The sequence below is a fragment of the Sycon ciliatum genome, chromosome 3 (genome assembly GCF_964019385.1).
Source record: "Sycon ciliatum chromosome 3, ocSycCili1.1, whole genome shotgun sequence".
NCBI classification, from domain to species: Eukaryota; Metazoa; Porifera; class Calcarea; order Leucosolenida; family Sycettidae; genus Sycon; species Sycon ciliatum.
This window is the reverse complement of record NC_088645.1, coordinates 45,475,543-45,502,996: the sequence shown is the minus strand read 5'-3', so window position 1 is coordinate 45,502,996 and position 27,454 is coordinate 45,475,543. Positions and strand designations below refer to the sequence as shown.

At 47.1% G+C, this 27,454-nt stretch overlaps 1 protein-coding gene and 1 long non-coding RNA gene across 2 annotated transcripts; both read right to left on the bottom strand.

Annotated features, from left to right (window-relative positions):
* Nucleotides 1-1,597: 1,597 nt before the first annotated feature.
* LOC135813148 (serine/threonine-protein phosphatase 6 regulatory ankyrin repeat subunit A-like) lies at nucleotides 1,598-27,438 on the bottom strand. The gene is made up of 13 exons (XM_065326364.1): nucleotides 27,430-27,438; nucleotides 26,266-26,508; nucleotides 19,786-19,887; nucleotides 18,687-18,788; nucleotides 17,997-18,098; nucleotides 14,728-14,829; nucleotides 14,037-14,138; nucleotides 13,346-13,447; nucleotides 12,655-12,756; nucleotides 11,052-11,153; nucleotides 10,362-10,463; nucleotides 4,994-5,036; nucleotides 1,598-3,716 (listed from the first exon to the last, which is right to left on the bottom strand). Exons 1-13 carry the CDS (start codon nucleotides 27,436-27,438, stop codon nucleotides 3,217-3,219), a joined length of 1,713 nt encoding a protein of 570 aa, XP_065182436.1. The 3' UTR covers nucleotides 1,598-3,216.
* Nucleotides 15,664-17,195, bottom strand: LOC135812798 (uncharacterized). Its single transcript, XR_010552981.1, has 2 exons — nucleotides 17,037-17,195; nucleotides 15,664-16,346 (listed from the first exon to the last, which is right to left on the bottom strand). It is a non-coding gene; the product is annotated as an uncharacterized LOC135812798 (long non-coding RNA).
* Nucleotides 27,439-27,454: the final 16 nt, after the last annotated feature.

Here is a 27,454-nt window from a genome sequence, read left to right as displayed (position 1 = left end):
GTTTGGGGGGGTCGGTTCGAACGCACTTTTATTGATGTACGGGTGTTCAACCCTTATGCGTCTTCGAACCGCACCTCCTCTCTCTCTGGCTGCTACCGGCACCATGAGCAAGAGAAACGGCGTCGATATGATCGGAGAGTCCGAGAAGTGGAGCGATCCACTTTTCTCCCCTTTGTGCTCTCTTCCACCGGAGGATGCGGCAAGGGTGCCGCTGCACTGGTGAGCCGGATTGCACATCTCCAGTCGCTACGTGGGAGGGAGGCGTATTCTGTGCTAATTGCCCACCTCCGCTGCAGGCTGTCTTTCGCCCTGCTGCGTTCGAGTGTCATGTGTCTGCGTGGGGCTCGCCGAGTTTGGCAGCCTCCAATGGATGGCTGTGCCTCCCTGGCTGTCGTGGAGGCTAGGGTGTCCCGTTGAGCCTTGCCCCGTGATTGTGCGAACTATGCTATGCTTCTCTTGCTGTCTGATCACATGCGACGTCATCATTATGATTGTGATTTGTTTTCAATCCTCCGCCATGGCAAATTGTGTTTTGTTCGTCCGTAAAAGAGGCTTTTACTACTAAAAAAAAAAAAAAAAAAACTCTTGGTGGCACTGCGCAAGTACTGCATTCTACAGTGTTGCACACTCTGGAGCAGGGAGTCGTAAAATACCGGTATTTTACGACTCCCTGCTCTGGGGGTTATGTGTACTCTTGCTTGAGTCTTGGTGGCACTGCATTCTACAGACTTACAGTGTTGCACACTCTGGAGCAGGGAGTCGTAAAATACCGGTATTTTACGACTCCCTGCTCTGGGGGTTATGTACTCTTGCAGTCTTGGTGGCACTGGATTCTACAGTGTTGGACACTGTCGCTGATTCCGCCAAAGTGTCTTGAGCTAGCAGTAGCTGGAATAATCAACCCCAACCTCACTGGACTCAGTCCTGCATGTCATACTATTGGGAAAGGCATTGCCATGGATAACAATCTTGACTCCCCGTTGGCTCGCCAACGGATGTCATGCATTCTCAGAATTTGTACCGATCGGTACCGAGGCTGTGTTGGGTCTATACGCACACACAGCCATATGAACCATTTTAATTTAGGGGTCGACAAGGGTGAGGGGGGGGGGGGGGGAGGCGTCGCCCTAAACAACTCTCCAGACACAGGAACTCAACCTTCTCCAGTCACAACACTGTTTGTGCATGGGGACAGCCACTGTGTATCAACACAGCAAAACAATCAAGTATTTCGGGGTGCTAGCCTAGGGAGTCGGGACAAATCGAGGCGTAGTTGTACGCCGTAACGGTTAGCCTACGGTGGGGGCAATGTTAGCCTGTGGGGGGGGGGTGAGAAATTCCAACGAACCATCTTGGAGTGTTTGGTGCCACGTTGACTTCGGGATGGCAGTGAGAATGAGCGCCTGGGCCACGTGGGCTCCCTGAGCAGCCGAACGCCCCCCCCCCCCAACGATTTCTTGAAGTCTCTGTTGACATCATGCATCTGTGCACCTGGCAAGGCAAGGAACACCAGTTGCTGTTCACCTCGGACTTAAGGCTTTAAATCAGCACCCACACGAACCACCATGACTGCACATTGCAAACCGCCTGATTATAGTTCTCGTGGCAAACGTAATTAATTTTTACGAGCAAGGGCAACCGGTTCTATGTGACAAAAATATGCTATGTAGGAAAGAAGAAAAAACCATGCTTGCGCAGTAAAAATAGGCAAAAAGCAAAACAAGGCAATAAGAAGGAGCTCAGCAGGAACATGCTAGCATGTCTAGGCTGGCACAGGAAGCTGGGCAGACATGTAGCGCCAAAAAATCATGCACACAAAGTCAAGTCCATCAAATGAGAGAGGGAGGGGGAAGCGGGGGGGGGGGGGGGGGGCATAAGCCGGGTAACAGCATGCCTGGCCCACCAGCCCGCACAAGCGCCGCCCGGGCACCACCAGCAGCAGCAGCAGGAGAAGAAGCAGGGCATGCAGACGCGCGTACGGCGGGAAGGTAGTACGGAGACAGTGGCGGCGGCAGCAGAGGTGGTGCTGCTGGCGTACGCGCCGCCAAACACAAGCCAGCCACACCACCACCACCACCGACCAACACGGTACTCAGTATCCGGCGTGGCCCAGCGGGTATGAGAGCCGAAATAGAAAAGAAATGGATTTCATGAATCATGGCATTTGGAACAGCTGAAAAACTGAAACCAGGGAAGTACTCAAGTATGCGTGATGTGATCCTAACAAAATAGAGATTTTATAACACCATGATTATACTACTTCAACTTCTCGTACGCGTATGCACGGTAAAAAATCTACATGTACATTGTACATGTATCATGTTCGTCACGTGACAGTCATGCATAACACGAGATGCTCATGCATATGTGAGACCGCGGTGCATACCAGCGGCGCATACATTGAATAGCGATGCAAACAGGAATGGCGACGCATGCTTTAAAAAAAAATTGCAATACGTACGAGTCACTCTCTCGTCTATTATGGAATACACGGGCACACGTGAATGGCGAAGCATAAACGGAATAACGACACATGCATGAATAGCCATGCATACATGAAATTAATAGCGATGCATGCACAGAACCACCAGGGCAATCAAGGCTTGCTAGCCGATATACATGAGCAGCGATGTATGCATAGAATAGCAATTGGAATAACGATACATACATGGAATAATGATACATACATGGAATAGCGATACATGCATGAAATAGCGATACATACACAGCGAAGCGGAGCAGAGCACCCATGGACCAGCTGAGTACGCATCAGCATGGTACAGCATACATACAGGAGAGGTGCACACATACGCGAACAATGCATACTTAGAAGAGCAATGCATGCACGTACATGACAGAGCGATGATTACAGATGCACTCAAAGCGGTCAACTTGTAGGGATTAGGCAGTTATCTAGCGCTAGTCTTGATCTGCTCCATACAGATTTGTCCAGTATCGTAGCTATAAGAAGAAATCTATTGGCGCACATTCAGTGCAGATTAGCAAGCTGCTCTTGCGACACACGTATGCATGATAACTGTACAGTGTGTGGACGTGTGTGTGTGTGTGTGTGTGTGTGTGTGTGTGTGTGTGCGTGTGTGTGTGTGCGTGTGTGTGTGTGTTGATGTGTGCATGCTCATGTTCGCAAAGCTTAGCACAGACACCCACACCCACACACACCCTTGGTGAGCGATTAGTTCTGTAAGCGGTGAACGCTTACAGAAGCTTCGCTTGCCTGCCCAGGGCAAGCGAAGCAGAAACGGGGACATGGTAACCTATGAAACCATCACGAGCGGTCAAGAACATCGTCCATGCCTCGCTGTGACCAAGGCCATACGCCCCTCCGCCTTTCAAACCACCACCGCCGCCTCCTTTTGTGTGCCGCCTCTTTGCAAGAGAGCTGTGAGAAGACGTAGTCGAGGCATCGGTGATTGCTAGCGCTGTGCGCTGTGCCCGCTTCTGTACCTGCTGGTAGTGCACTTCCATTGCAATCATTTGTATGCACCTGCAGACCCTTCGGATGAACTTATCGCCAACCTTGTTCCAAAGGTTGCGACACAGCCATGTGGTTTCAAACCAGACTCCTATTTCTTCTATCTCCTGCAGGAGTCGGGTTGGGATGTGCCGTCTACTAGCAGAGTGGTACAAGGAAAGCAGCCGCGTCCGCAAAATCAATGGATCTGAGTGGCCCATTTCAGGGATCATCCCCAAACATCCTAATAGCAAGGAAATGAAGAAGCAGGTTGACAGGTTAGAACATCCTCCGAAATCACCAAACCAAACGTTTGTGGTGCTGGTTTCGAAATCGTATACACCTCCAGAATGTAGCCATAATGAAATGCAAGAGGGACGGAGAATCATGCTGTGTCGTCTCACACGGTTGTCCAATCTGTTTCGCTCCGCACATCATGACACAAATGTAAAGTGGTATTTCCTGCATGATTGCATCTTGGAGCAGTATAGTGAATGCCTGTCTGCATGCATTCAGTGTCTTGGTACGTAGAGCCATGCACAGTCCAATGGTCCACTCAATTATTGCCATGAAAGGGTGGAGTGCCACATTGAAGCTGATGTATGTCACAGAACTATACCACCGTACTGATAGCGGTGTGTTGCTTTCAGTCGAAACATGCTGAGAGCTACCATCATGTCAAAGATGTTCCGTGTGTGTGTGTGTGTGTATGTGTGTGTGTGTGTGTGTATGTGTGTGTGTGTATGTGTGAGTGTGTGTGTGTGTGCGTGTGTGTGTGTGTGTGTGTGTGTGTGTGCGTGTGCGTGCGTGTGTGTGTGTGTGTGCGTGTGTGTGTGCGTGTGTGTGTGTGTGTGTGTGTGTGTGTGTGTGTGTGTGAGTGTGAGTGTGTGTGTGTTAGTGTGTGTGTTTCATTCAGAATCAGATCCGCTATCGTTGCTCTAAGAGAAAATCTGTGGGTGCACATCCAGTGCATTTGCAGATTTGCGTGCTTCTCTTGCGACGGGCGTATACATGGTACATGGTGTGTGTCTGTGTGTGTACATGGTGTGTGTCTATATGTGTGTGTGTGTGTGTGTGTGTGTGTGTGTGTGTGTGTGTGTGTGTGTGTGTGTGTGTGTCTCCGTAGCCTCTCACTCCACTGGCCGGCACTCCCCGTACCGCAAGTTGCTGTGAGTCTTAGTTAATGTGTGTGTGTATGTGTGTGTGTGCGCACGCGCGCACGCACATGTGTATGTATGTATGTATGTATGTATGTATGTGTATGTAGTTGTTGAATGGTGTAATCCCAGCACAAGTTGCTATGTCTAACATAGCTGTTCGCTATCATCGCTTCCGCGATGGGCAGATCTGGTTTGCGGTGTGTGTATGTGTGTGTACTAATATGCACGCGCGGGGGGGGGGGGGGGGGGGGCAGTCTGAAGGCGTTGTGCAAAAAGTTGCAGCACGGCTTGTGATATGGGCTGTACTAAAGTAAGAATATTACATGGGTGGATTTCAATGCATTGGACTCTCCCCTCTCACCTTGGAACAGGAATGCCAGTTGTGAAGCAGGTGCCGGGAATACCTGAAACAGGATAAGAAACACATTTTCAACATTTTCTAGTCCAAATACTATCAAAGAAAGGGGGTTTCTCAACCGATAAGCGCTCTATTCATGTTGTATAATGATGTGTTGTTTTCCTGTGTGATGGCATTCCCCAAACGGTCTCGTCTAGTCGCGTTCATGTGTGATATGAGCATGCGCGACTGTGAAGTCGACAGGCCTTTTGTCAGTCTCCTTGTTCGTCTCTTTGAGTGTAGTCTTCTTTTCCGTCATGTCAATAATAATAATGTAACAAACAAGTCTTGTCCTTTGTGTCCTGCGTCCCGGGAACAGAATGGCTGTGATTCTGTTACATTCAGTTGCTTTTCACTCTACTCATTGCGCTGATTTAAAGTTTGTTACATGAACAATGTAATCGGAACGTGATATTCTAGTCGGAGAGAAGATGGCAATCATTGATAGAAACACAACCAACCCACAACCAACGGACACAGATTCGTTACGACAGAAACGCTTTTTTCTCCAGAATTCATCAGTGACTTCTTCTGGTAGGTGACATGAGGGAATGAAAAAAAGCAGTTCAAGCGATCACCGCTGCTTTTCCTTGTCAGAGTCAACAATACACTTTGTTCTGCAGCATTGGGAGTAGTGTTGAAGTCGAGTTTGCTGACGAGGCTGCTGTGCTGCGGTTTGCAACACTTGTACTTTTAAATCACATGCATTTTAGTCACTCGTTTTGTACATTTTTTTTGCTTCCATCCTCAGGAGAGGATGTCTTTTTTAGGTGGGGGGTAGTGCTGCACATACTGCTGAACCGTGGTACACGCTGCTGTGCTTTTGCAACAGTTGTACTCACATGCATTTACAGGGGCGTTGGACACGCTACTGTCACTACGGTATTGACCGTACCACTATTTGCCCCGGTGCCCCGTGAATCAATAAAATTCACTGATCTAGGCTCTAAATTTCCAAAATTTTCCGGTCAGCAACCCCTCCCCCACGAGTAAATTGTACCTCAGATGGCTGACCGTACCACACTAAAATACCTTCCGACGCCCCTGATTTTAGTTACCCGCTTTGTACACTCTTCCTGCGCTGGTCCCCATTGGGACGGCATTGTATCGCTGACCCGTGTACCTTTTGTGCTGATGAGTGCACCATTTTCCTGGATATTATTCCCTTGTCAGTTGCCATTAAATTTTGTTAGTTGTCATTCGGAGTCAGTTGTCAAGTCGTCTACACAGAGAAAGAACAACTCCAAGTATTCTCTCCAACAAACAGGTTGGCCTTCTGTTGTGTAGCACGGTCGCGAGATACCTCGCCTTCAACTAGGCGACAAAAATGTTGTCCGTGCCAGCACATGTTCCAAAAGAGGCACGGACAACAAAAAGGACGTGAAAACACCACGGGAGAAAGACAGTCCAGCTGAGAATTGGACGATCGATCGAAACTCAATTGAAAAGCATGATCAAGATTCTGCGGCTGAATGCGTCTGGCGGAATTCAGCCGGATCGTTTTTTGGCTGAAAGATGCTGAAAGATGCGCAGCGGAAAAGCTGCAGAATTCAGCCGCTACCATGGAAAGGCGGACATTTTCCGTGCGTCTTGGGCCGAATGGCTGAAAAGTGTGCAGTGTGACCGCGGCCTAAGACAACTGGGTGACAGATCAAGGCGAGCTTATCGTAAGCCTAGGGTTGAATAAGCCCGAGCTTATTTTTGTCATGTAAACGGCTCCTTTTAATGCCATCGATTGTTCACTGTTTCCCCAGTAAATCAACAAAACAGCCCAGTAGACCAAGGGATCTGCAACTTGGAGGTCTGGTTAGAAGAGATACGATTGTACTAGAGTTAGTACTTATATTAAGTACAGCATGTCCATAACCAGGATCAGAAACCAATCGCACCCCGTCAACCCTCTGCAGCTTTGGATGAAGATACTGTTGGTGACAAACCAATAAAAAGCAGAGAATACGAGTCACAGTGATAGGCAGATATTTTTAATTTTGCAAGCAGTCACAACCAAAAAAGGACTAAAAAGACTGACATCAAAGACGACCAGAACAATATTAAAATGCACATTTACTCATGGGAGGAGAACAACAAACGTATGTCGCAAGTGACACAAGCTACATACAAATTCACAATCGACATGGACATGAACACTTCTACAGTACAGTGCAAAATTAACCCTTCGAAGTCCAGCTGTTGTTTTCTGGTTTTCCAGGCATTCGCAAAGTGTTGCGCGCAAACATGGATGGGCAATTTCACTCGCCAGGGGTGGAATTTCATTCCTACTGAAAAGTTTGTGATCTACTCCATCAAAAGGTTAGCCCTTTTTATTAAAAGAGCCGCCCCATACTTGAATGCGTCGTAAACGATGCATTGAAACGCAAAAATTTTCCAACAATCGAAATATCCAGGTCGAAGACAAAACTCTTACCTGTCGGTAGAAAACATCGTGAGCAGTGGTTCCTGAGATAAATCACTCGTGAGTTGCGCCGCGACTGCGGCGATTTCAAAAGCACGCAGCATGACTCCAGTACTAGGAATTTTGAGACTTTTCGTCACGCCAATTTACTCACATTTGCAAGGGTTTCACTTGTGACATTCTCAAGAGTACACACAGCAAAAAACCGGAACTCTGGGATCGAGAAAAACAAAATAGCTAGAGCAGGATTAAGGATACGGGGCTATCGTTAAGAAACTTTGGGAATTTTAAGGGAATTCTATCAATTTTTGCCAGATCCATTAACTTTCAGAAGAAATTGGGGGTAATTCTGTCAATATTGAACTGCCAGAGAACGAGCACACATCCATGGGCGCACATACATGTGCATTTGATGAGTAGTACTCGCTTGGACAACAGCGCTATAGCCCCCTCGCACGCGCGTGCAGCCTAAGTACAGCTGTAGCTGTGTAGATCTGTAGATGCTGCATGCAGCAATACTGCCAATAGTGCAAATCGGTTATCATGTGCCTGACCGTCCATTTTGCATACTAAAGCGCATGCGCAAGGCACGATTCGTGCTCGTTTGTTGGATGAATTTGGGGAATTATGGGGAAATTTTTTGATGTTTTTGGAGAATACTTTCGAACTTCCGCGGGAAATTCCCAAAAGAATAATATCGGGTGCGTACGGGCATAATCCGCGCACCCCTAAGCAGGACGCAATTGGACGCATTTGAGGCATTTTCGTTCCGTCGGTGCTCTCTAGCGCTGGATATACAGTGTGCTGGCTATGATCAGGATCATGGTCAATCTCATTCTCTTTCTCTCGCGGAGACCTTTCCAGGAAGCCCTCTCTTGAATAGTGCCCCATCTGTGATAGACATTGAAAAAACATTGCCTAAGGGGCACTAATCACGCGAGTACGGAAAGTTCGGGATCAGAAAAGATTAGGGGTGAAAGTTGGCACTGAGATCCCGAGTTCGAGTACTCTGATTTTCTCCGATCGAATATTCGAGTATTCTTGATATCCTAAAAATCGCACACCAACCGCCTTAAAAATCACATACTTCCTCCGCGTCATCGAAATTGTCGCAGTTTGACTTTTGATATAAAACGGGTTATTTACTCACCAGCACTCGTACCAGAGGCAAGGAATCGGACATAGGCGATAGTCATCAGTATAGGGTGACGGCAAAGTTCTATTTTCTGTTATTGGAAGCTGGAATTTTTGAACTAGACGCAATTTCTTCGCTGATGTCGCTGCGATGGTAATTTCGACTCGCTGAGATCAGTCAGGCGTTGCAGACTGCACATTTCTCGTGCTTATGGCCATTCACTCAAGCCTCATCAATGTTTTACCTTAGCTGGGGTGAGAATGACTTCGTGGAACAAGTGGCAGCGCTTGGAGAAACATCGAGGGGTCAGCAAACTAAATGCCTGCAACAGCGATAAAATTTGTCGCTCTGGCTGAGACACTCAGTACATGATTGTACCTGCAAGAGCTGTGTAGACTCTACACGTAGTGCTAGTGATGGACGCGCAGGTGCCATACCATGGTATACCAGTGTTGCTGAAAAAGAGGGCGCGCTGGACGTGATAGTACACATACCTGCATGAGCTGTGACCACACAGCTAAAATATATGGGCATGCCACGGCTAAAAAAAGTTCATTTCAAGATCGAGGTGATTCCGCCGACGGTAATCAACCGACCTCGCAATGATCGTGTATTCTTACTAGGCTTCGTTGGTGGTGAAGTAGAAATCATCCAGAGCTAGTAGACGACAAGCATAGCAGCTCTTGTCCTGTGGAGATAGTCAAAGCGTTTGAGATGAGGCGCGACCAACTTTCAACCTTCCTTGAAATATTTCGGAACGATATTTTTGCGTCCATTGACATCAGCGACGACGAGGACTTCATCTCTGCATGAAAACTTTCAGTCCAACTGTCCTGGAACGGTACTCTAGTCTTCAGACTATCATACTGTGTAATAAGTTTTGAATGGTTTAGCTTATGGAGTTGTCAGTAACAAGTGGCAAGTCACTAGTCAAACTGCGACAATTTCGATGACGCGGAGGAAGTAATACAACCCTGATTGAACCGATTGGCAGTTCTTTTTGTCGGGTGTATTGGTTGGTGGGTCATTTGGATTCTCTCGACTCGTGTACAAATGTTCATCACACAGTCTGCACATCAATATCTGCTGACTGCTGCTCTGAAACTGCAGACTTCTGTGGTAAATGCATGTACCATGTATGAGCGAGTACTCTGATCTATTCCGAGTACGATTATATTTGAAAAATCCAAACGAGTGTTCGAATATTCGGCATAATTGTTTCACCCCTAGAAAAGATATACAAAACCATACTAGTAGCACTGAAACAAACAAATTGCTTTAACTATCGTATGTTTTAGATATGAAAGGATTTTAAAACAAACATTCTCTTCAGGGAGTAGCCAAGATCTCTTTCAAAGAGGCTCCCATCAATCTAGTTTCTCCATGCCAAGTATCAAATCACTGTGGGGAAACACATCTTTTAAGCTGTCACTCGTCTTGATATAAGCAAAGAGATCGTTTTAAATCAAAAAATTGTGGATTTTGTAAGTTTACATATGGTGAGCTACACTAATCGAATATTGCATGCTGTACATCATCCACTTGACCAGCACCTAACTGATGACCTGCGTTTGAGCTGCACCTCATTTTCACATGAAAGACTCGAATGTGACGTTATGGAAGAGTCTGCCATCACCGTACACTCATTACACTACATTAGATAATGTACAGGCAGGTATTGTGGTGTACATGTCATGTAATGTGAATCAAGAATAGAACACCTCCACAACACAATATTGTATGCATGCACTTCATTGCACTGGTTACTGAAACAGTCAACTTACCTCATCCCTTGCGTTTGGGTCTGCACCGCTGGATACCAACAGCTCCACATCCCCGCCGAACAAGTCCTTCCCCACAGCACAATGTAGTGGAGTCCTTTGACACTGAAGGTTGTGAACGAAAGCAAATAAGTTCAGGATCAGAAAAGATAAACAACACCACACTAGTAGCACTGAAACAAACATACTGCTTCAATACTTGAATGCTCTAGATGTGAATGAAATAACAAACATTCTCTTCCGGGAGTAGCCAAGATCTCTTTTAAAGAGGCTCCCATCAATCTAGTTTCTCCATGCCAAGTATCAAATCACTGTGGGGAAACACATCTTTTAAGCCCTCACTCGTCTTGATATAAGCAGAGAGATCGTTTTAAATCAAAGAATTGTGGATTTTGTAAGTTTACATGGTGAGCTACACTAATCGAATATTGCATGCTGTACATCATTTACTTGACCAGCACCTAACTGATGACCTGAGTTTGAGCTGCACCTCATTTTTCACATGAAAGACAGGAATGTGATGTTATGGAAGAGTCTGCCATCACCGTACACTCATTACACTACATTAGATAATGTACAGGCAGGTATTGTGGTATACATGTCATGTAATGTGAATCAAGAATAGAACACCTCCACAACACAATGTTGTATGCCTGCACTTCATTGCACTGGTTACTGAAACAGTCAGCTTACCTCATCCCTTGCGTTTAGGTCTGCACCGCTGGATAGCAAGAGCTTCACACCTCTGCCCGGCTTGTCACTCTCCGCAGCATAATTTTGAGGCGTCTTTCGACACTGAAGGTTGTGAACAAAAGCAAATAAGTTCAGTATCAGAAATGATTTGAATACCACACTAGTAGCTGAAACAAACATACTGCTTCAATATTCGAATGTTCTAGATGTGAATAAAATAACAAACATTCTCTTCAGGGAGTAACCAAGATATCTTTCAAAGAGGCTCCCATCAATCTAGTTTCTCCGTGCCAAGTATCAAATCACTGTGGGGAAACGCTTCTTTTCAGCTCACACTCGTCTTGATAAAAAGTTCTAGTGCTGAAACGATTATATCGTTTACTCCTTATTTACTCGATAAGAAATAGATCGAACGGTTATTTCGAATTTATCGGCTAAACGAGTAGAATGGTACTTACGCTCGGTACTAGATTTCTCCCCTTTTGCGGGTCGCACAAAGCGTGCATGCATCGAAAGTGTTGGGAGTACGACACGAATATGTACATGACTGAACACTTGCAACATCGATGTACGTGTAAAGTACAAGCGCGATCTGAGTAACATCCACACGATCACCGCTACATCGCCGTCTTTTGAGCTGACTACTTTTCTTACATACAGCATGCAGGACGGGCAGGCTCAGTATGAATCTACACTAGCTGCAGGGGCTAGAGTTCCCTCCACGTGCGAGTAGTCTTGAGCTAAAGACAGTAAAGTGGTCTTCAGTTTCATGTTTTCCGTTCTATCGACGGTTCCCGAACCAGTTTTCTCGACGACGAGCTACGCCTGGCATCTGGGTCTATTTTGAGCATAGACAGGAAAAGCAACTAGTTACTTGTTGGTGCGCCTCAAGTCAGCTCATCCGTCGAAATCCGCCGATCTGCACCCCTGGCCGGCTTCTCTGACTTCATTGTTGGAGTCAGCGAAGTCATGGGCGAAGGGCACCATCAGCTCTGGGGTTGCAACCAGTGAGGTGCCTCTGTCTTGTCTGTAATCGTCTGGTCAGTCCGAACAGCTGACGGACTATTTGCGGGATCATAGGATCTATGCGCCCGCTTTCCGTCGTTGGCGATCTTGCTATCGTATTTTTTTGGAAATTCACAGAATGTACATTATTGTACTGATGTAGTTCCAATAATATTCGTTTAGCCGATGAGCCGATCGTTCTGGTATCAGCTAAGCCACTAAGGAAAAAAACGTAATCGTTTCAGCACTAATATTAAAAACAGAGAAATCGTCATAAAACAAGGAATTGTGTATTTTGTAAGTTTACATATGGTGAGGTACACCAATCGAATATTGCATGCTGGGCATCATCCACTTGACCAGCGCCTAACTGATGACCTGCGTTTGACCTGCACCTCATTTTTCACATGAAAGACTGGAATGTGACGTTATAGAAGAGTCTGCCATAATCGTACACTCGTTACACTACATTAGATAATGTACAGGCAGATCTTGTGGTATACATGTCATGTAATGTGAATCAAGAATAGAACACCTCCACAACACAATGTCCTATGCCTGCACTTCATTGCAGTGGTTACTGAACCAGTCAACTTACCTCATCCCTTGCGTATGGGTCTACACCGCTGGATAGCAACAGCTCCACATATCTGACACCACAGCCACTCTGCGCAGCATAATATAGAGGCGTCTTTCGACACTGAAGGTTGTGAACAAAATGCAAATAAGTTCAGGATCAGAAAAGGTAAACAACACCACACTAGTAGCACTGAAACAAACATACTGCTTCAATATTCGAACATTCTAGATGTGAATGAAATAGCAAAACATTCTCTTCCGGGAGTAGCCAAGATCTCTTTCACAGAGGCTCCCATCAATCTAGTTTCTCTATGCCAAGTATCAAATCACTGTGGGGAAACACATCTTTTAAGCCCTCACTCGTCTTGATAAAAGCAGTGAGATCGTTTTAAATCAAAGAATTGTGTATTTTGTAAGTTTACATGGTGAGCTACACAAATCGAATATTGCATGCTGTACATCATTCACTTGACCAGCACCTAACTGATGACCTGAGTTTGAGCTGCACCTCATTTTCACATGAAACACTGGAATGTGACGTTATAGAAGAGTCTGCCATCACCGTACACTCATTACACTACATTAGATAATGTACAGGCAGATCTTGTGGTATACATGTCATGTATTGTGAATCAAGAATAGAAAACCTCCACAACACAATGGTGTATGCCTGCACTTCATTGCACTGGTTACTGAACCAGTCAACTTACCTCATCCCTTGCGTATGGGTCTGCACCGCTGGATAGCAACAGTTCAACACTTCTGCTACAAAAGCCATTCTGCGCAGCATAATGTAGGGGCGTCTTTTGACACTGAAGATTGTGAATAAAAGCAAAAAAGTTCGGGATCAGAAAAGATATACAATATCACACTAGTAGCACTGAAACAAACATACTGCTTCAATATTCGAATGTTCTAGATGTGAATAAAATAACCAACATTCTCTTCAGGGAGTAGCCAAGATCCCTTTCAAAGAAGCTCCCATCAATCTAGTTTCTCTATACCAAGTATCAAATCACTGTGGGGAAACACATCTTATAGAAGCTCACACTCGTCTTGATAAAAACAGAGAAATCGTTTTAAAACAAGGAATTGTGGATTTTGTAAGTTTACATGGTGAGCTACACAAATCGAATATTGCATGCTGTACATCATTCACTTGACCAGCACCTAACTGATGACCTGAGTTTGAGCTGCACCTCATTTTCACATGAAACACTGGAATGTGACGTTATAGAAGAGTCTGCCATCACCGTACACTCATTACACTACATTAGATAATGTACAGGCAGATCTTGTGGTATACATGTCATGTATTGTGAATCAAGAATAGAAAACCTCCACAACACAATGGTGTATGCCTGCACTTCATTGCACTGGTTACTGAACCAGTCAACTTACCTCATCCCTTGCGTATGGGTCTGCACCGCTGGATAGCAACAGTTCAACACTTCTGCTACAAAAGCCATTCTGCGCAGCATAATGTAGGGGCGTCTTTTGACACTGAAGATTGTGAATAAAAGCAAAAAAGTTCGGGATCAGAAAAGATATACAATATCACACTAGTAGCACTGAAACAAACATACTGCTTCAATATTCGAATGTTCTAGATGTGAATAAAATAACCAACATTCTCTTCAGGGAGTAGCCAAGATCCCTTTCAAAGAAGCTCCCATCAATCTAGTTTCTCTATACCAAGTATCAAATCACTGTGGGGAAACACATCTTATAGAAGCTCACACTCGTCTTGATAAAAACAGAGAAATCGTTTTAAAACAAGGAATTGTGGATTTTGTAAGTTTACATGGTGAGCTACACTAATCGAATATTGCATGCTGGGCATCATCCACTTGACCAGCACCTAACTGATGACCTGCGTTTGAGCTGCACCTCATTTTCACATGAAAGACTGGAATGTGACGTTATGGAAGAGTCTGCCATCACCGTACACTCATTACACTACATTAGATAATGTACAGGCAGGTATTGTGGTATATATGTCATGTAATGTGAATCAAGAATAGAACACCTCCACAACACAATGTCGTATGCCTGCACTTCATTGCACTGGTTACTGAATCAGTCAACTTACCTCATCCCTTGCGTTTAGGTCTACACCGCTGGATAGCAACAGCTTCATACCTCGGCTATCAAAGACACTCTGCGCAGCATAATGTAGAGGCGTCTTTTGACACTGAAGGTTGTGAACAAAAGCAAATAAGTTCAGGATCAGAAAAGATGAACAACACCACACTAGTAGCACTGAAACAAACATACTGCTTCAATATTCGAACATTCTAGATGTGAATGAAATAGCAAAACATTCTCTTCAGGGAGTAGCCAAGATCTCTTTCAAAGAGGCTCCCATCAATCTAGTTTCTCTATGCCAAGTATCAAATCACTGTGGGGAAACACATCTTTTAAAGGGAAACTGAACGCCAAAAATAAGTATGGCTTATCCGAAGGAGAATTGGGCACTGATTCCGATGAGCTATGTCTCGAGCCGATCAGAGAAGAGGAACTGTGTCAAATTTCATAAATAACACCTCCCATATTTGGAAATTGGCCTTGATGACGTGCGTACTGCTTAGCTGTCACCATGCTGTGCATGTTCAGCAGTGTAATTGAATGGAAGAAAACAATTACTTTGGTGTTTTGCAGCTCTGTTTCGTTCCCTGACGGTAACCAAATCTAGATGTAGGGATCTGTTGAGCAGGAGAGTGACACATGTCTTCCCGAAGGCTGTCCAGGCTGCAGTGGTGATGAAGAAGACACGATCATCACCCCGAGATCGATCGTAGCGAATTGGAAAACTCATGGTGAATTTGCTTCCACTCCAAGGCAATGTCGAGGTATGAAGGGTGCTTGTACTGCCTTCCAAAGTGAAAAGGAGATGAACATGGCTTTGCATAGCTGTTGTTCTATGCCAACTTACCTACTCTTGCTGGTACTGTAGTGGCATATTGCAAATTTCGTGGACGAACAACTCTAGTCACTAGTGGCTAGTGAGCAACACTAACAGGTGAGATTTTTCAATTCGACAAAAATTGTTTTTGTTTGAGAACTGACAGTGGCAGTCATTAGACTCAGTAGGTGTCTCTCTGCTGCTTCTTTCCCTTCATCGGTAGGGTTGTGCTTGAAGTAAAAATAAATAGAAAATGTGGAACAAAAATCTGATCATGTAATTCGAATTTGAACTTCAAAGTATGTGTACATCAAATCACAAAAATGACTGTCAAGGTGGTGCTGCGCATTGAAAAAAACTGGGAGCTGGCAGCAATGGAAAGGGTAGAAACGAAACCAGTAATGCAGAGTATTCATAAGGTAGAGGGAGATGAAAACGGGAGAGGAGTAGTGAGCACTTCAGTTTGAAGTAGTGTCAATAGACAGCATCGTGTTGCATACGTTGTGAATATTGTGTGAATCTAATAATTGTCGCGAAATTGATATCCAAAATTATTATCCCCTGAGTAGTATTATGGTGTTCTCCTGTGTTAACATGCAGAGCCTTGACGTTGCTGGACGAGCGACAATATAAATTACATAAACATGTAGCTCGTGATGTGGGATGACTGCCGTATCGCATTGCCAACGCAAACCCATCCTGTGTCAGTGCAGCCATCCAGCAACTTGAACTCCCCGGACCAGATGCCGCTGCAGCTGAACACCATGCCGATGGAAAGCCAGGAGTTGATAGCGAAGCATTCTGGTCTGCACAGTACAAGGCAAAGAACAATTATGAATTATAATGCATTGTAGTCTTTCCCACACTTCTTTGTAAAAACAAACAAACAGTGCCATTATCACAACACTTGATAAAGCATCTTGATGGAGGTATTTTCCATTGTGCTGGCTCAGCATCTGCACCAGGAAGACCATGTACACTTACACGTATCTTGTGTGTGTGTGTTCGTGCGTGTGTGTTTGTGTATCTGTATGTGCACACGTGTGTGTGTGGGGGGGGGGGGACGCACATGTGTATGGGTAGGAATGTGTGTGTGTTGGGGGGGGGGGTACACGCACATGTGTATGGATGTGCGCGCTGCATGCGTGTGTCTGTGGGATGGGGTGGGGCTGCACGCACATGTGTACATGTGTGTGCACAATACAGCATGTGTGTATGTGTTCGTTGAACACAGGGTGTACTCCTGATTACATAAACTTCGTGATCATTGTGATTTCATGTGCTTTGAAGTTGAAATTCGCAATACATGTACTGATGCTTGATTAGATTTATGTTCCACATGTTCTATTTATTTTATTTTACTTCAAGCACTTGTACTATTCAAGCACAACCCTACCAATGAAGGGAAAGAAGCAGCAAAGACACCTACTGAGTCTAATGACTGCCACTGCCAGTTCTCAAACAAAAACAATTTTTGTCGAATTGAAAAATCTCACCTGTTAGTGTTGCTCACTAGCCACTAGTGACTAGAGTTGTTCGTCCACGAAATTTGCAATATGCCACTACGGTACCAGCAAGAGTAGGTAAAGTTGGCATAGAACAACAGCTATGCAAAGCCATGTTCATCTCCTCTTCACTTTGGAAGGCAGTACAAGCACCCTTCATACCTCGACATTGCCTTGGAGTGGAAGCAAATTCACCATGAGTTTTCCAATTCGCTACGATCGATCTCGGGTGATGATCGTGTCTTCTTCATCACCACTGCAGCCTGGACAGCCTTCGGGAAGACATGTGTCACTCTCCTGCTCAACAGATTCCTACATCTAGATTTGGTTACCGTCAGGGAACGAAACAGAGCTGCAAAACACCAAAGTAATTGTTTTCTTCCATTCAATTACACTGCTGAACATGCACAGCATGGTGACAGCTAAGCAGTACGCACGTCATCAAGGCCAATTTCCAAATATGGGAGGTGTTATTTATGAAATTTGACACAGTTCCTCTTCTCTGATCGGCTCGAGACATAGCTCATCGGAATCAGTGCCCAATTCTCCTTCGGATAAGCCATACTTATTTTTGGCGTTCAGTTTCCCTTTAAGCCCTCACTCGTCTTGATATAAGCAGAGAGATCGTTTTAAATCAAAGAATTGTGGATTTTGTAAGTTTACATGGTGAGCTACACAAATCGAATATTGCATTCTGTACATCATCCACTTGACCAGCACCTAACTGATGACCTGTGTTTGAGCTGCACCTCATTTAAACATGAAAGACAGGAATGTGACGTTATAGAAGAGTCTGCTATCACCGTACACGCATTACACTACATTAGATAATGTACAGGCAGATCTTGTGGTATACATGTCAAGTAATGTGAATCAAGAATAGAACACCTCCACAACACAATGTCGTATGCCTGCACTTCATTGCACTCGTTACTGAAACAGTCAACTTACTTCATCCCTTGCGTTTGGGTCTGCACCGCTGGAAAGCAACAGCTCCATACCTCGGCTATCAAAGCCATTCTCCGCAGCATAATGTAGAGGTGTCTTTTGACACTGAAGGTTGTGAACAAAAGCAAATAAGTTCAGAATCAGAAAAGATTTCAATACCACACTAGTAGCACTGAAACAAACATACTGCTTCAATATTCGAATGTTCTGGATGTGAATGAAATAACCAACATTCTCTTCAGGGAATAGCCAAGATCTCTTTCAAAGAAGCTCCCATCAATCTAGGTGATCCATACCAAGTATCAAATCACTGTGGGGAAACACATCTATAAAGCTCACACTCGTCTTCATAAAAACAGGGAGATCGTTTTAAATCAAAGAATTGTGGATTTTGTAAGTTTACATATGGTGAGCTACACAAATCGAATATTGCATGCTGGGCATCATTCACTTGACCAGCACCTAACTGATGACCTGCGTTTGAGCTGCACCTCATTTTCACATGAAAGACTGGAATGTGACGTTATGGAAGAGTCTGCCATCACCGTACACTCATTACACTACATTAGATAATGTACAGGCAGATCTTGTGGTATACATGTCAAGTATTGTGAATCAAGAATAGAACACCTCAACAACACAATGTCGTATGCCTGCACTTCATTGCAATGCTTACTGAAACAGTCAACTTACCTCATCCCTTGCGTTTGGGTCTGCACCCCTGGATAGCAAAAGCTCCACTCTTCTACCACACCCCCAACGCGCCGCAGCATGATGTAGAGGTGTCTTTTGACACTGAAGGTTGTGAACAAATGAAATCGAAAACATACATATACCGTACTCACGCGATTAGAGCCCTCTCCTGAATAGTGCCCCCCCCGGCCCGGGCTTGTAACCTAGCGCATGTGACACAGCGCATGTGCAAGTTTGGTACTCGTTTGCTAATGTAACGTTACTTGTCCATCTCATTGCCTGACTGGTGATTTCAGGATCAAATCGCAGTTCTTGTTGCGGCTGAGTCGTGATAGTTTACAGTAAACTTGCGGGTCTGTTATTCTTTGCTTTCTTTGTTTTTTATGCTTGATAGGGTAAATGTACCAGCACTGAAAACATAGTGCCCTCTGTTCAATAGTGCACTCTCTTGAATAGTGCCCTCTCTTGAATAGTAGCCCGTCTGTGAAGGACGTTGAAAATACATTGCCTCAGGGGCACTAATCACGCGAGTACGGAAAGTTTAGGATCAGAAAAGATATACAAAACCATACTAAGAGCACTGAAACAAACAAATTGCTTTAATAATCGTATGTTTTAGATATGAAAGGATTAACAAACATTCTCTTCAGGGAGTAGCCAAGATCTCTTTCAAAGAAGCTCCCATCAATCTAGGTTCTCCATGCCAAGTATCAAATCACTGTGGGGAAACACATCTTTAAAGCTCACACCCGTCTTGATATATGTGGAGAGATCGTTTTAAATCAAAGAATTGTGGATTTTGTAAGTTTACATGGTGAGCTACACAAATCGAATATTGCAAGCTGTACATCATTTACTTGACCAGCACCTAACTGATGACCTGTGTTTGAGCTGCACCTCATTTTCACATGAAAGACAGGAATGTGACGTTATGGAAGAGTCTGCCATCACCGTACACTCATTACACTACATTAGATAATGTACAGGCAGATCTTGTGGTATACAGGTCATGTATTGTGAATCAAGAATAGAACACCTCAACAACACAATGTCGTATGCCTGCACTTCATTGCAGTGGTTACTGAACCAGTCAACTTACCTCATCCCTTGCGTATGGGTCTGCACCGCTGGATAGCAAGAGCCCCACATTTATACTACACCACAGACACTTCACAGCATGATGTAGAGGTCTCTTTTGACACTGAAGGTTGTGAACAAATGAAATCGATAACATACACATACCGTACTCACGCGATTAGAGCCCTCTCCTGAATAGTGCCCTCCCCCCCCCCCCCCCCCGGCCCGGTCTTGTAACCCAGTGCATGTGACACAGCGATGTGCAAGTTTGGTATTCGTTAGCTAATGTAACGTTACTTGTCCATCTCCTTGCCCTGGTGATTTCAGGATCAAATCGCAGTTCTTGTTGCGGCTGAGTCATGATAGTTTACAGTAAACTTCCGGGTCTGTTATTCTTTGCTTTCTTTGTTTTTTATGCTTGATGGGGTAAATGTACCAGCACTGAAAACATAGTGCCCTCTCTTGAATAGTGCCCTCTCTTGAATAGTGCACTCTCTTGAATAGTGCCCTCTCTTGAATAGTGCACTCTCTTGAATAGTGTTCTCTCTTGAATAGTACCCCATCTCTGAAGGACGTTGAAAAAACATTGCCTCAGGGGCACCAATCACGGGAGTACGAAAAGTTCAGGATCAGAAAAGATATACAAAACCATACTAGTAGCACTGAAACAAACAAATTGCTTTAATAATCGTATATTTTAGATATAAAGGATTAACAGACATTCTCTTCAGGGAGCAGCCAAGATCTCCTCCAAAGAGGCTCCCATCTAGCTAGGTTCTCCATGCCAAGTATCAAATCACTGTGGGGAAACACATCTTTTAAGCTCTCACTCGTCTTGATATAAGCAGAGAGATCGCTTTAAATCAAAGAATTGTAGATTTTGTAAGTTTACATGGTGAGCTACACTAATCGAATATTGCAAGCTGTACATCATCCACTTGACCAGCACCTAACTGATGACCTGAGTTTGAGCTGCACCTCATTTTCACATGAAAGACTGGAATGTGACGTTATGGAAGAGTCTGCCATCACCGTACACTCATTACACTACATTAGATAATGTACAGGCAGATCTTGTGGTATACATGTCATGTAATGTGAATCAAGAATAGAACAACTCCTCAACACAATGTCGTATGCCTGCACTTCATTGCACTGCTTACTGAAACAGTCAACTTGCCTCATCCCTTGCGTTTGGGTCTGCACCCCTGGATAGCAACAGCTCCACCCTTCTGACACCCCAGCCACTCTGCGCAGCATAATGTAGAGGTGGCTTTTGACACTGAAGGTTGCGAGCAAATGGAATTGGCCATACAGTACTGTCCGGCGCCGAAGGACGGAGCGCCGAAGGGCGGAGCGCCGAAGGACGGAGCGCCGAAGGGCGGAGCGCCGAAGGACGGAGCGCCGAAGGGCGGAGCGCCGAAGGACGGAGCGCCGAAGGGCGGAGCGCCGAAGGACGGAGCGCCGAAGGGCGGAGCGCCGAAAAACGGATCGCCGAGGAACGGAGCGCCGAAGGACGGAGCGCCGAAGGAGGGAGCGCCGAAGGAGGGAGCGCCGAAGGACGGAGCGCCGAAGGACGGAGCGCCGAAGGACGGAGCGCCGAAGGGCGGAGCGCCGAAGAACGGATCGCCGAAGAACGGAGCGCCGAAGGAGGGAGCGCCGAAGGACGGAGCGCCGAAGGACGGAGCGCCGAAGGACGGAGCGCCCAAGAACGGAGCGCCCAAGTACGGAGCGCTAAAAAACGGAGCGCCCAAGAACGGAGCGCCCAAGAACGGAGCGCCCAAGAACGGAGCGCCCATGTACGGAGCGCCCAAGAACGGAGCGCCCAAGGACGGAGCGCCGAAGGACGGAGCGCCGAAGGGCGGAGCGCCGAAGGACGGAGCGCCGAAGGGCGGAGCGCCGAAGGACGGATCGCCGAAGGACGGAGCGCCGAAGGACGGAGCGCCGAAGGAGGGAGCGCCGAAGGACGGAGCGCCGAAGGACGGAGCGCCGAAGGACGGAGCGCCGAAGGACGGAGCGCCCAAGAACGAAGCGCCCAAGAACGGAGCGCCCAAGTACGGAGCGCCCAAGAACGGAGCGCCCAAGAACGGAGCGCCCAAGAACGGAGCGCCCAAGAACGGAGCGCCCAAGTACGGAGCGCCCAAGAACGGAGCGCCCAAGAACGGAGCGCCCAAGTACGGAGCATCCAAGAACGGAGCGCCCAAGAACGGAGCGCCCAAGAACGGAGCGCCCAAGTATGGAGAGCCCAAGAAGGGTGCGCCCAAGTACGGAGCGCCCAAGAACGGAGCGCCCAAGAACGGAGCGCCCAAGGACTGAGCGCCGAAGGACGGAGCGCCGAAGGTCGGAGCGCCAAAGGACGGAGCGCCGAAGGACGGAGTGCCGAAGGACGGAGCGCCGAAGGTCGGAGCGCCAAAGGACGGAGCGCCGAAGGACGGAGCGCCGAAGGACGGAGCGCCCAAGAACGGAGCGCCCAAGTACGGAGCGCCCAAGAACGGAGCGCCCAAGAACGGTGCGCCCAAGAACGGAGCGCCCAAGAACGGAGCGCCCAAGTACGGAGCGCCCAAGAACGGAGCGCCCAAGTACGGAGCGCCCAAGAACGGAGCGCCCAAGTACGGAGCGCCCAAGAACGGAGCGCCCAAGAACGGAGCGTCCAAGTACGGAGCGCCCAAGAACGGAGCGCCCAAGTACGGAGCGCCCAAGAACGGAGCGCCCAAGAACGGAGCGCCCAAGGACGGAGCCCAAGGACGGAGCGCCGAAGGACGGAGCGCCGAAGGTCGGAGCGCCGAAGGACGGAGCGCCGAAGGACGGAGCGCCGAAGGACGGAGCGCCGAAGGTCGGAGCGCCGAAGGACGGAGAGCCGACGGACGGAGCGCCGAAGGAAGGAGCGCCGAAGGACGGAGCGCCGAAGGACAGAGCGCCCAAGAACGGAGCGCCGAAGGACGGAGCGCCGAAGGACGGAGCGCCGAAGGACGGAGCGCCCAAGAACGGGGCGCCCAAGTACGGAGCGCCCAAGAACGGATCGCCCAAGAACGGAGCGCTCAAGAACGGAGCGCCCAAGAACGGAGCGTCCAACAACGGAGCGCCCAAGAACGGAGCGCCCAAGCACGGAGCGCCCAAGCACGGAGCGCCCAAGCACGGAGCGCCCAAGAACGGAGCGCCCAAGTACGGAGCGCCCAAGAACGGAACGCCCAAGTACGGAGCGCCCAAGAACGGAGCGCCCAAGAACGGAGCGCCCAAGAACGGAGCGCCCAAGTACGGAGCGCCCAAGAACGGAGCGCCCAAGTACGGAGCGCCCAAGTACGGAGCGCCCAAGAACGGAGCGCCGGGCTCCGTTCTTGGGCCAGGCTAGTATTTCATGAAGCACAGCATAACAATGTATACACGGTGACTGAACTGCGCATACACTGTAATACATGAAAATAAGAACGGTCTAGGCTAGGAGGCTGACCCTCCAGTTCTTCGGCGACCGACAGCACTGCATACACCAAGTTCGGAATCAGAAAAGATATAGGTTACACTCAGTATGGCATCATTTCTCTATTTGTCGTCACTGTCTCTATATGGCATCACCTGTTTACTTCCTGCCTATACGGCTTAACTGCGACTTTCTCTATATAACTCCAGGTCATTCTCTATATAACTCAAGACGCGACTTTCCCTATATATCTCCACTCGGGTTGAGACTTTCCCTGTATGACTCCAACTCAGGTTTTGTATGGAGAAGTTGGCAATCTGAATTGGAGTCATACAGAAAAAGTCTCAACCTACCACCTTATAATAGAGAAAGTCGCAGTGAAGTCATATAGGCATGAAGTAAACAGGTGATGACATATAGAGGACTTGGAGTAAACACATACAGAGAGCTGGCGGACTACTGAGTGCTACATATATACAACACCATACTGCAGTCCTGGCCAGATAAATCCAACCTGATAAATACAACAGAGCCTGGTGCCACACAGCGCTAGCATCACACACACACACACACCCACACACCACTGTGTGCCCTGGAGTACGGCGCTAGTCTTTACTCATTGGGTCGGATTTCTCTGGTCAGAACTAAGTAGCACTAAGTAGTGCAGAAACAAACATGCCGTTTGAATGTTTGCACGTTCTTGAAGGGAATACATTAAAGTTGGAGTCTAGTGAAGAATGTAAAATGTTATGTCAGTGCCTGGGGAGTTTGGGACGCTGTGTTGAAATGTCTTTGTCCAAGGAGACTGCAGTCCATAGTTTGTCAGATATTCCCAATCGAACGTGAGCGCGTAGCGTACCCCATCCGGTGACAACGTCATAGTGTGCAGCCAAGTACAGCACAACCTGGTGTACGCGACCTCTCGTTTTAGCGACCACCTGCTCTTAACGACCGTTTTGCCATGCACGGACAGTTCTACACAGACACCGTGGGACCTGGTTCTAAAGACCACCTGGCTTTAACGACCGCTTTTCCTTGCACCGTGGGGTGGTCGCTTAAACTAGGTTTTACGGTAGCACCAATTGTTAATTTACACAATCCCCCCCCCCCCCCTCCTCTTCTCAATGGGCATGAGACATACCGCTCAGTGTCAGCACCCTCGTTTCTCACATTAAGCTTCCAGACGAATACATACATTAAGAAGGGAGGTGGATTGTGCACATTTACATCTGGTGGCCTACTGTTGAATCTTAGAGGCAGCCGTAATTCCATACACATAACAAACTACGGACGAGGTAGGTGCCCGGCGACATTTCTTGCGGGAGACGACGAGGAGAGACAGAGAGATAGTGAGACAGAGACAAAGAGACAAAGAGAGAGAGAGAGAGAAAGAGAGAGAGAGAGAGAGAGAGAGAGAGAGAGAGAGAGCAAGAAAAGGGGCCCGGCACGGTAGCTAACACATATGGGTACACAAGTAGCTAACCAGGGCAACGGTATGCTACGCTTGCAGGCCAGGAAAGGGACCCTGGACCACTTTTGGCGTTGATCTCCTACCCTCACTTTGCAGGGCACAATGGCGCGGTAACTTCTGTTGCTTCTTCTCCATGATTTACACAGTTGCACCTCCCCCCCCCCTCTCTCTGCATAGAGGTGACATGACTCGCCTCATTTTTAGGCACTACACTCTGCGTATAATTATAATACTGCTCCTGTGTGGCTTGCACTGTATTTATTGTTCTTATTACCTGATGATGGCCGAGTGCCGAAACGTTGTAAAATTAACCCTTTGGTGCCTGACTGAATTTTAGATTTTTCGTAGTTTTGGCTCAATTTTTTGGAAAGCCTATATCTCCGCAACCGCTTAGATGATGTAGCGACAAAAGTATGTATTCTGAATGGCAAGACACAGCAAGATCCGATTTTTGAATTTTCAAGTCAGAAAAATCTACAATAGGGTCAGGGTACTGCCCTGGTCCAAGAACATCTTGGTCGCCAACACAACTCAGCACGCCGAATCCACTACCTCGTCCACGGCCTCCGCCACAGCCTCCGCCACACGCGCCACACACGCCACAATCAGCTGTTCGATCAGCTGGCTGAGCTCGACCAGCGCCGCGAGCAATTCCTCCGCGCAGCGCGAGCGGAGCACGTCCACGAACTGGCTGCGCTTGCCCTCGCCCTACAACTTCTTGAAGCTCATCGTCGGAAATTTTGTCCTCATCTGAAGAGCTGCCGTTCTCAAGAATTTCACCGAAAACCAAATCATCGTTGAGTCGGTCTTCCTCAACTGATGACGGCAGGTTTCCGTCAGAGAAAAGAGCGTCAGATTATTCACCATCGTCGTCTTCTGATTCTTCTTCTACAGGGGCATCATCGGCCTCCAGCTCTTCAAACAATTCAAGCGCTCCTGCAGCATCCATGACGGAGGTCAGCTGTAGTAGCCATGAACTGTACTAGTCGAAAACGAAGCGAAACAGCAACGTTTTGTTCATGTTGCGGGACGCGTGCGTAGGCTGCCACGCTCGATTGACTTCCGCTGATCTGCGCGATCGTCGTTGATCACGACTCGACTTTTTCAAATGCAACCCCCCTACTTTCTCTATTGCTATCTACAGGCCAGCTACTGAAGGGTCTCTGTACAAAAAATCAGGCACCTGCGATGTACGAGACCGGCTCTGTGCTCGATTTTAGTATGCACTGTCAGCATAGGTCGAAATCGACCTACCGGCACCTAAGGGATAATAACGGGACTGGTTCGGATGGGCAAAACCTAGCGTAGCAACAATATTCGAAGGGCTCCAATTCAAAAAGAGATAAATCCATTTTGTGGAAATTTCAGGAACTGTTTTTTCATTTGTTCTTTTTCGGCCTGCACTGCAGTATCAATGACTTTTGTCGCGCTTTGCAGAAGAACACAAACTTCAGACATCATTTGACTGGGATGCATCATGTTTTGACCCGTAAAACTGACACACAGACGTCCGTGGAGTGAAAACGAATTCTTTCGTGATAAAATACGCAATAGCTCAGGCTTGGTCTTTATCGCGTTTGAATAGGAGCCCTTCATGTATAGTCACAGAAACTTACTTCCTTTACAGCTCCATCGTCTTGGACATCTCCGACCCCCTGGACAGCTCTACTCTCCAGATCAGAACCATCTTCAGGATCATCTCCATACGCCGGCGCACTGTTGGGAGCGTCCATGTCTACACTTTCTGCTGTGTTGTCTTGCACTTGGCTGGCCACAGAGAAGGAAGTGGATGGTGATGCCGGCGTAGCTTCCAGGAATTCCGACACTGGTTGGACTGGAGCAGTCTGTGTAGCTGCAGACTACAGCACAGGACACCACACAGGAGAAACAGCATACTGAGATAAGAGGCACTCGGATGTGGTTCGAAGTAGGGCAGATTTTGACACCACAAGAGAGAGAGAGAGAGAAAGAGAAATAAAGAGAGAGAAAGAGAGAGAGAGAGAGAGAGAGAGAGAGAGAGAGAGAGAGAGAGAGAGAGAGAAGAGAGAGGAGAGTGAGAGAGAGAGAGAGAGAGAGAGAGAGAGAGAGAGAGAGAGAGAGAGAGAGAGAGAGAGAGAGAGAGGGGAGAGAGAGAGAGAGAGAGAGAGAGAGAGAGAGAGAGAGAGAGAGAGAGAGAGAGAGAGAGAGAGAGAGAGAGAGAGAGAGAGAGAGAGAGGGGAGAGAGAGAGAGAGAGAGAGAGAGAGAGAGAGAGAAAGGGGAGAGGAGAGAGAGAGAGAGAGAGAGAGAGAGAGAGGGGGGGGGAAGAGAGAGAGAATTTGCGAAGGAAAGAGAGAGAAAAACGAAGGAGAGAGAATAACGAAGGAGAGAGAGAAAAACGAAGGAGAGAGAGAGAGAGAGAGAGAGAGAGAGAGAGAGAGAGAGAGAGAGAGAGAGAGAGAGAGAAAGAGAGAGTAATTTGTATTGCTGCTCCGGCACCGCTAAAGTCACATACAGCGTGTAGCCCTCCCCCCCCCCTCCCCAAACCGGCGCCGCTGGAAGCATTTAGAGTGTTTCTAGCTCTCTTCCTCTCTTTTTCCTCTTCTTTCTCTCTCTCTCTCTCTCTCTCTCTCTCTCTTTCTTTCTCTCTCTCTCTCTCTCTCTCTCTCTCTCTCTTTCTCTCTCTCTCTCTCTATTTCTCTGCTGCAAGGATTCGCTCACTACCAACAGCCAGTGCAGTACAAAATGATGATTAGTGTTATTTGTCTCCGCCAAAAGTTCTCACATCACTCACACCACATACCTGTAACATCATTGCTGTCTGTACC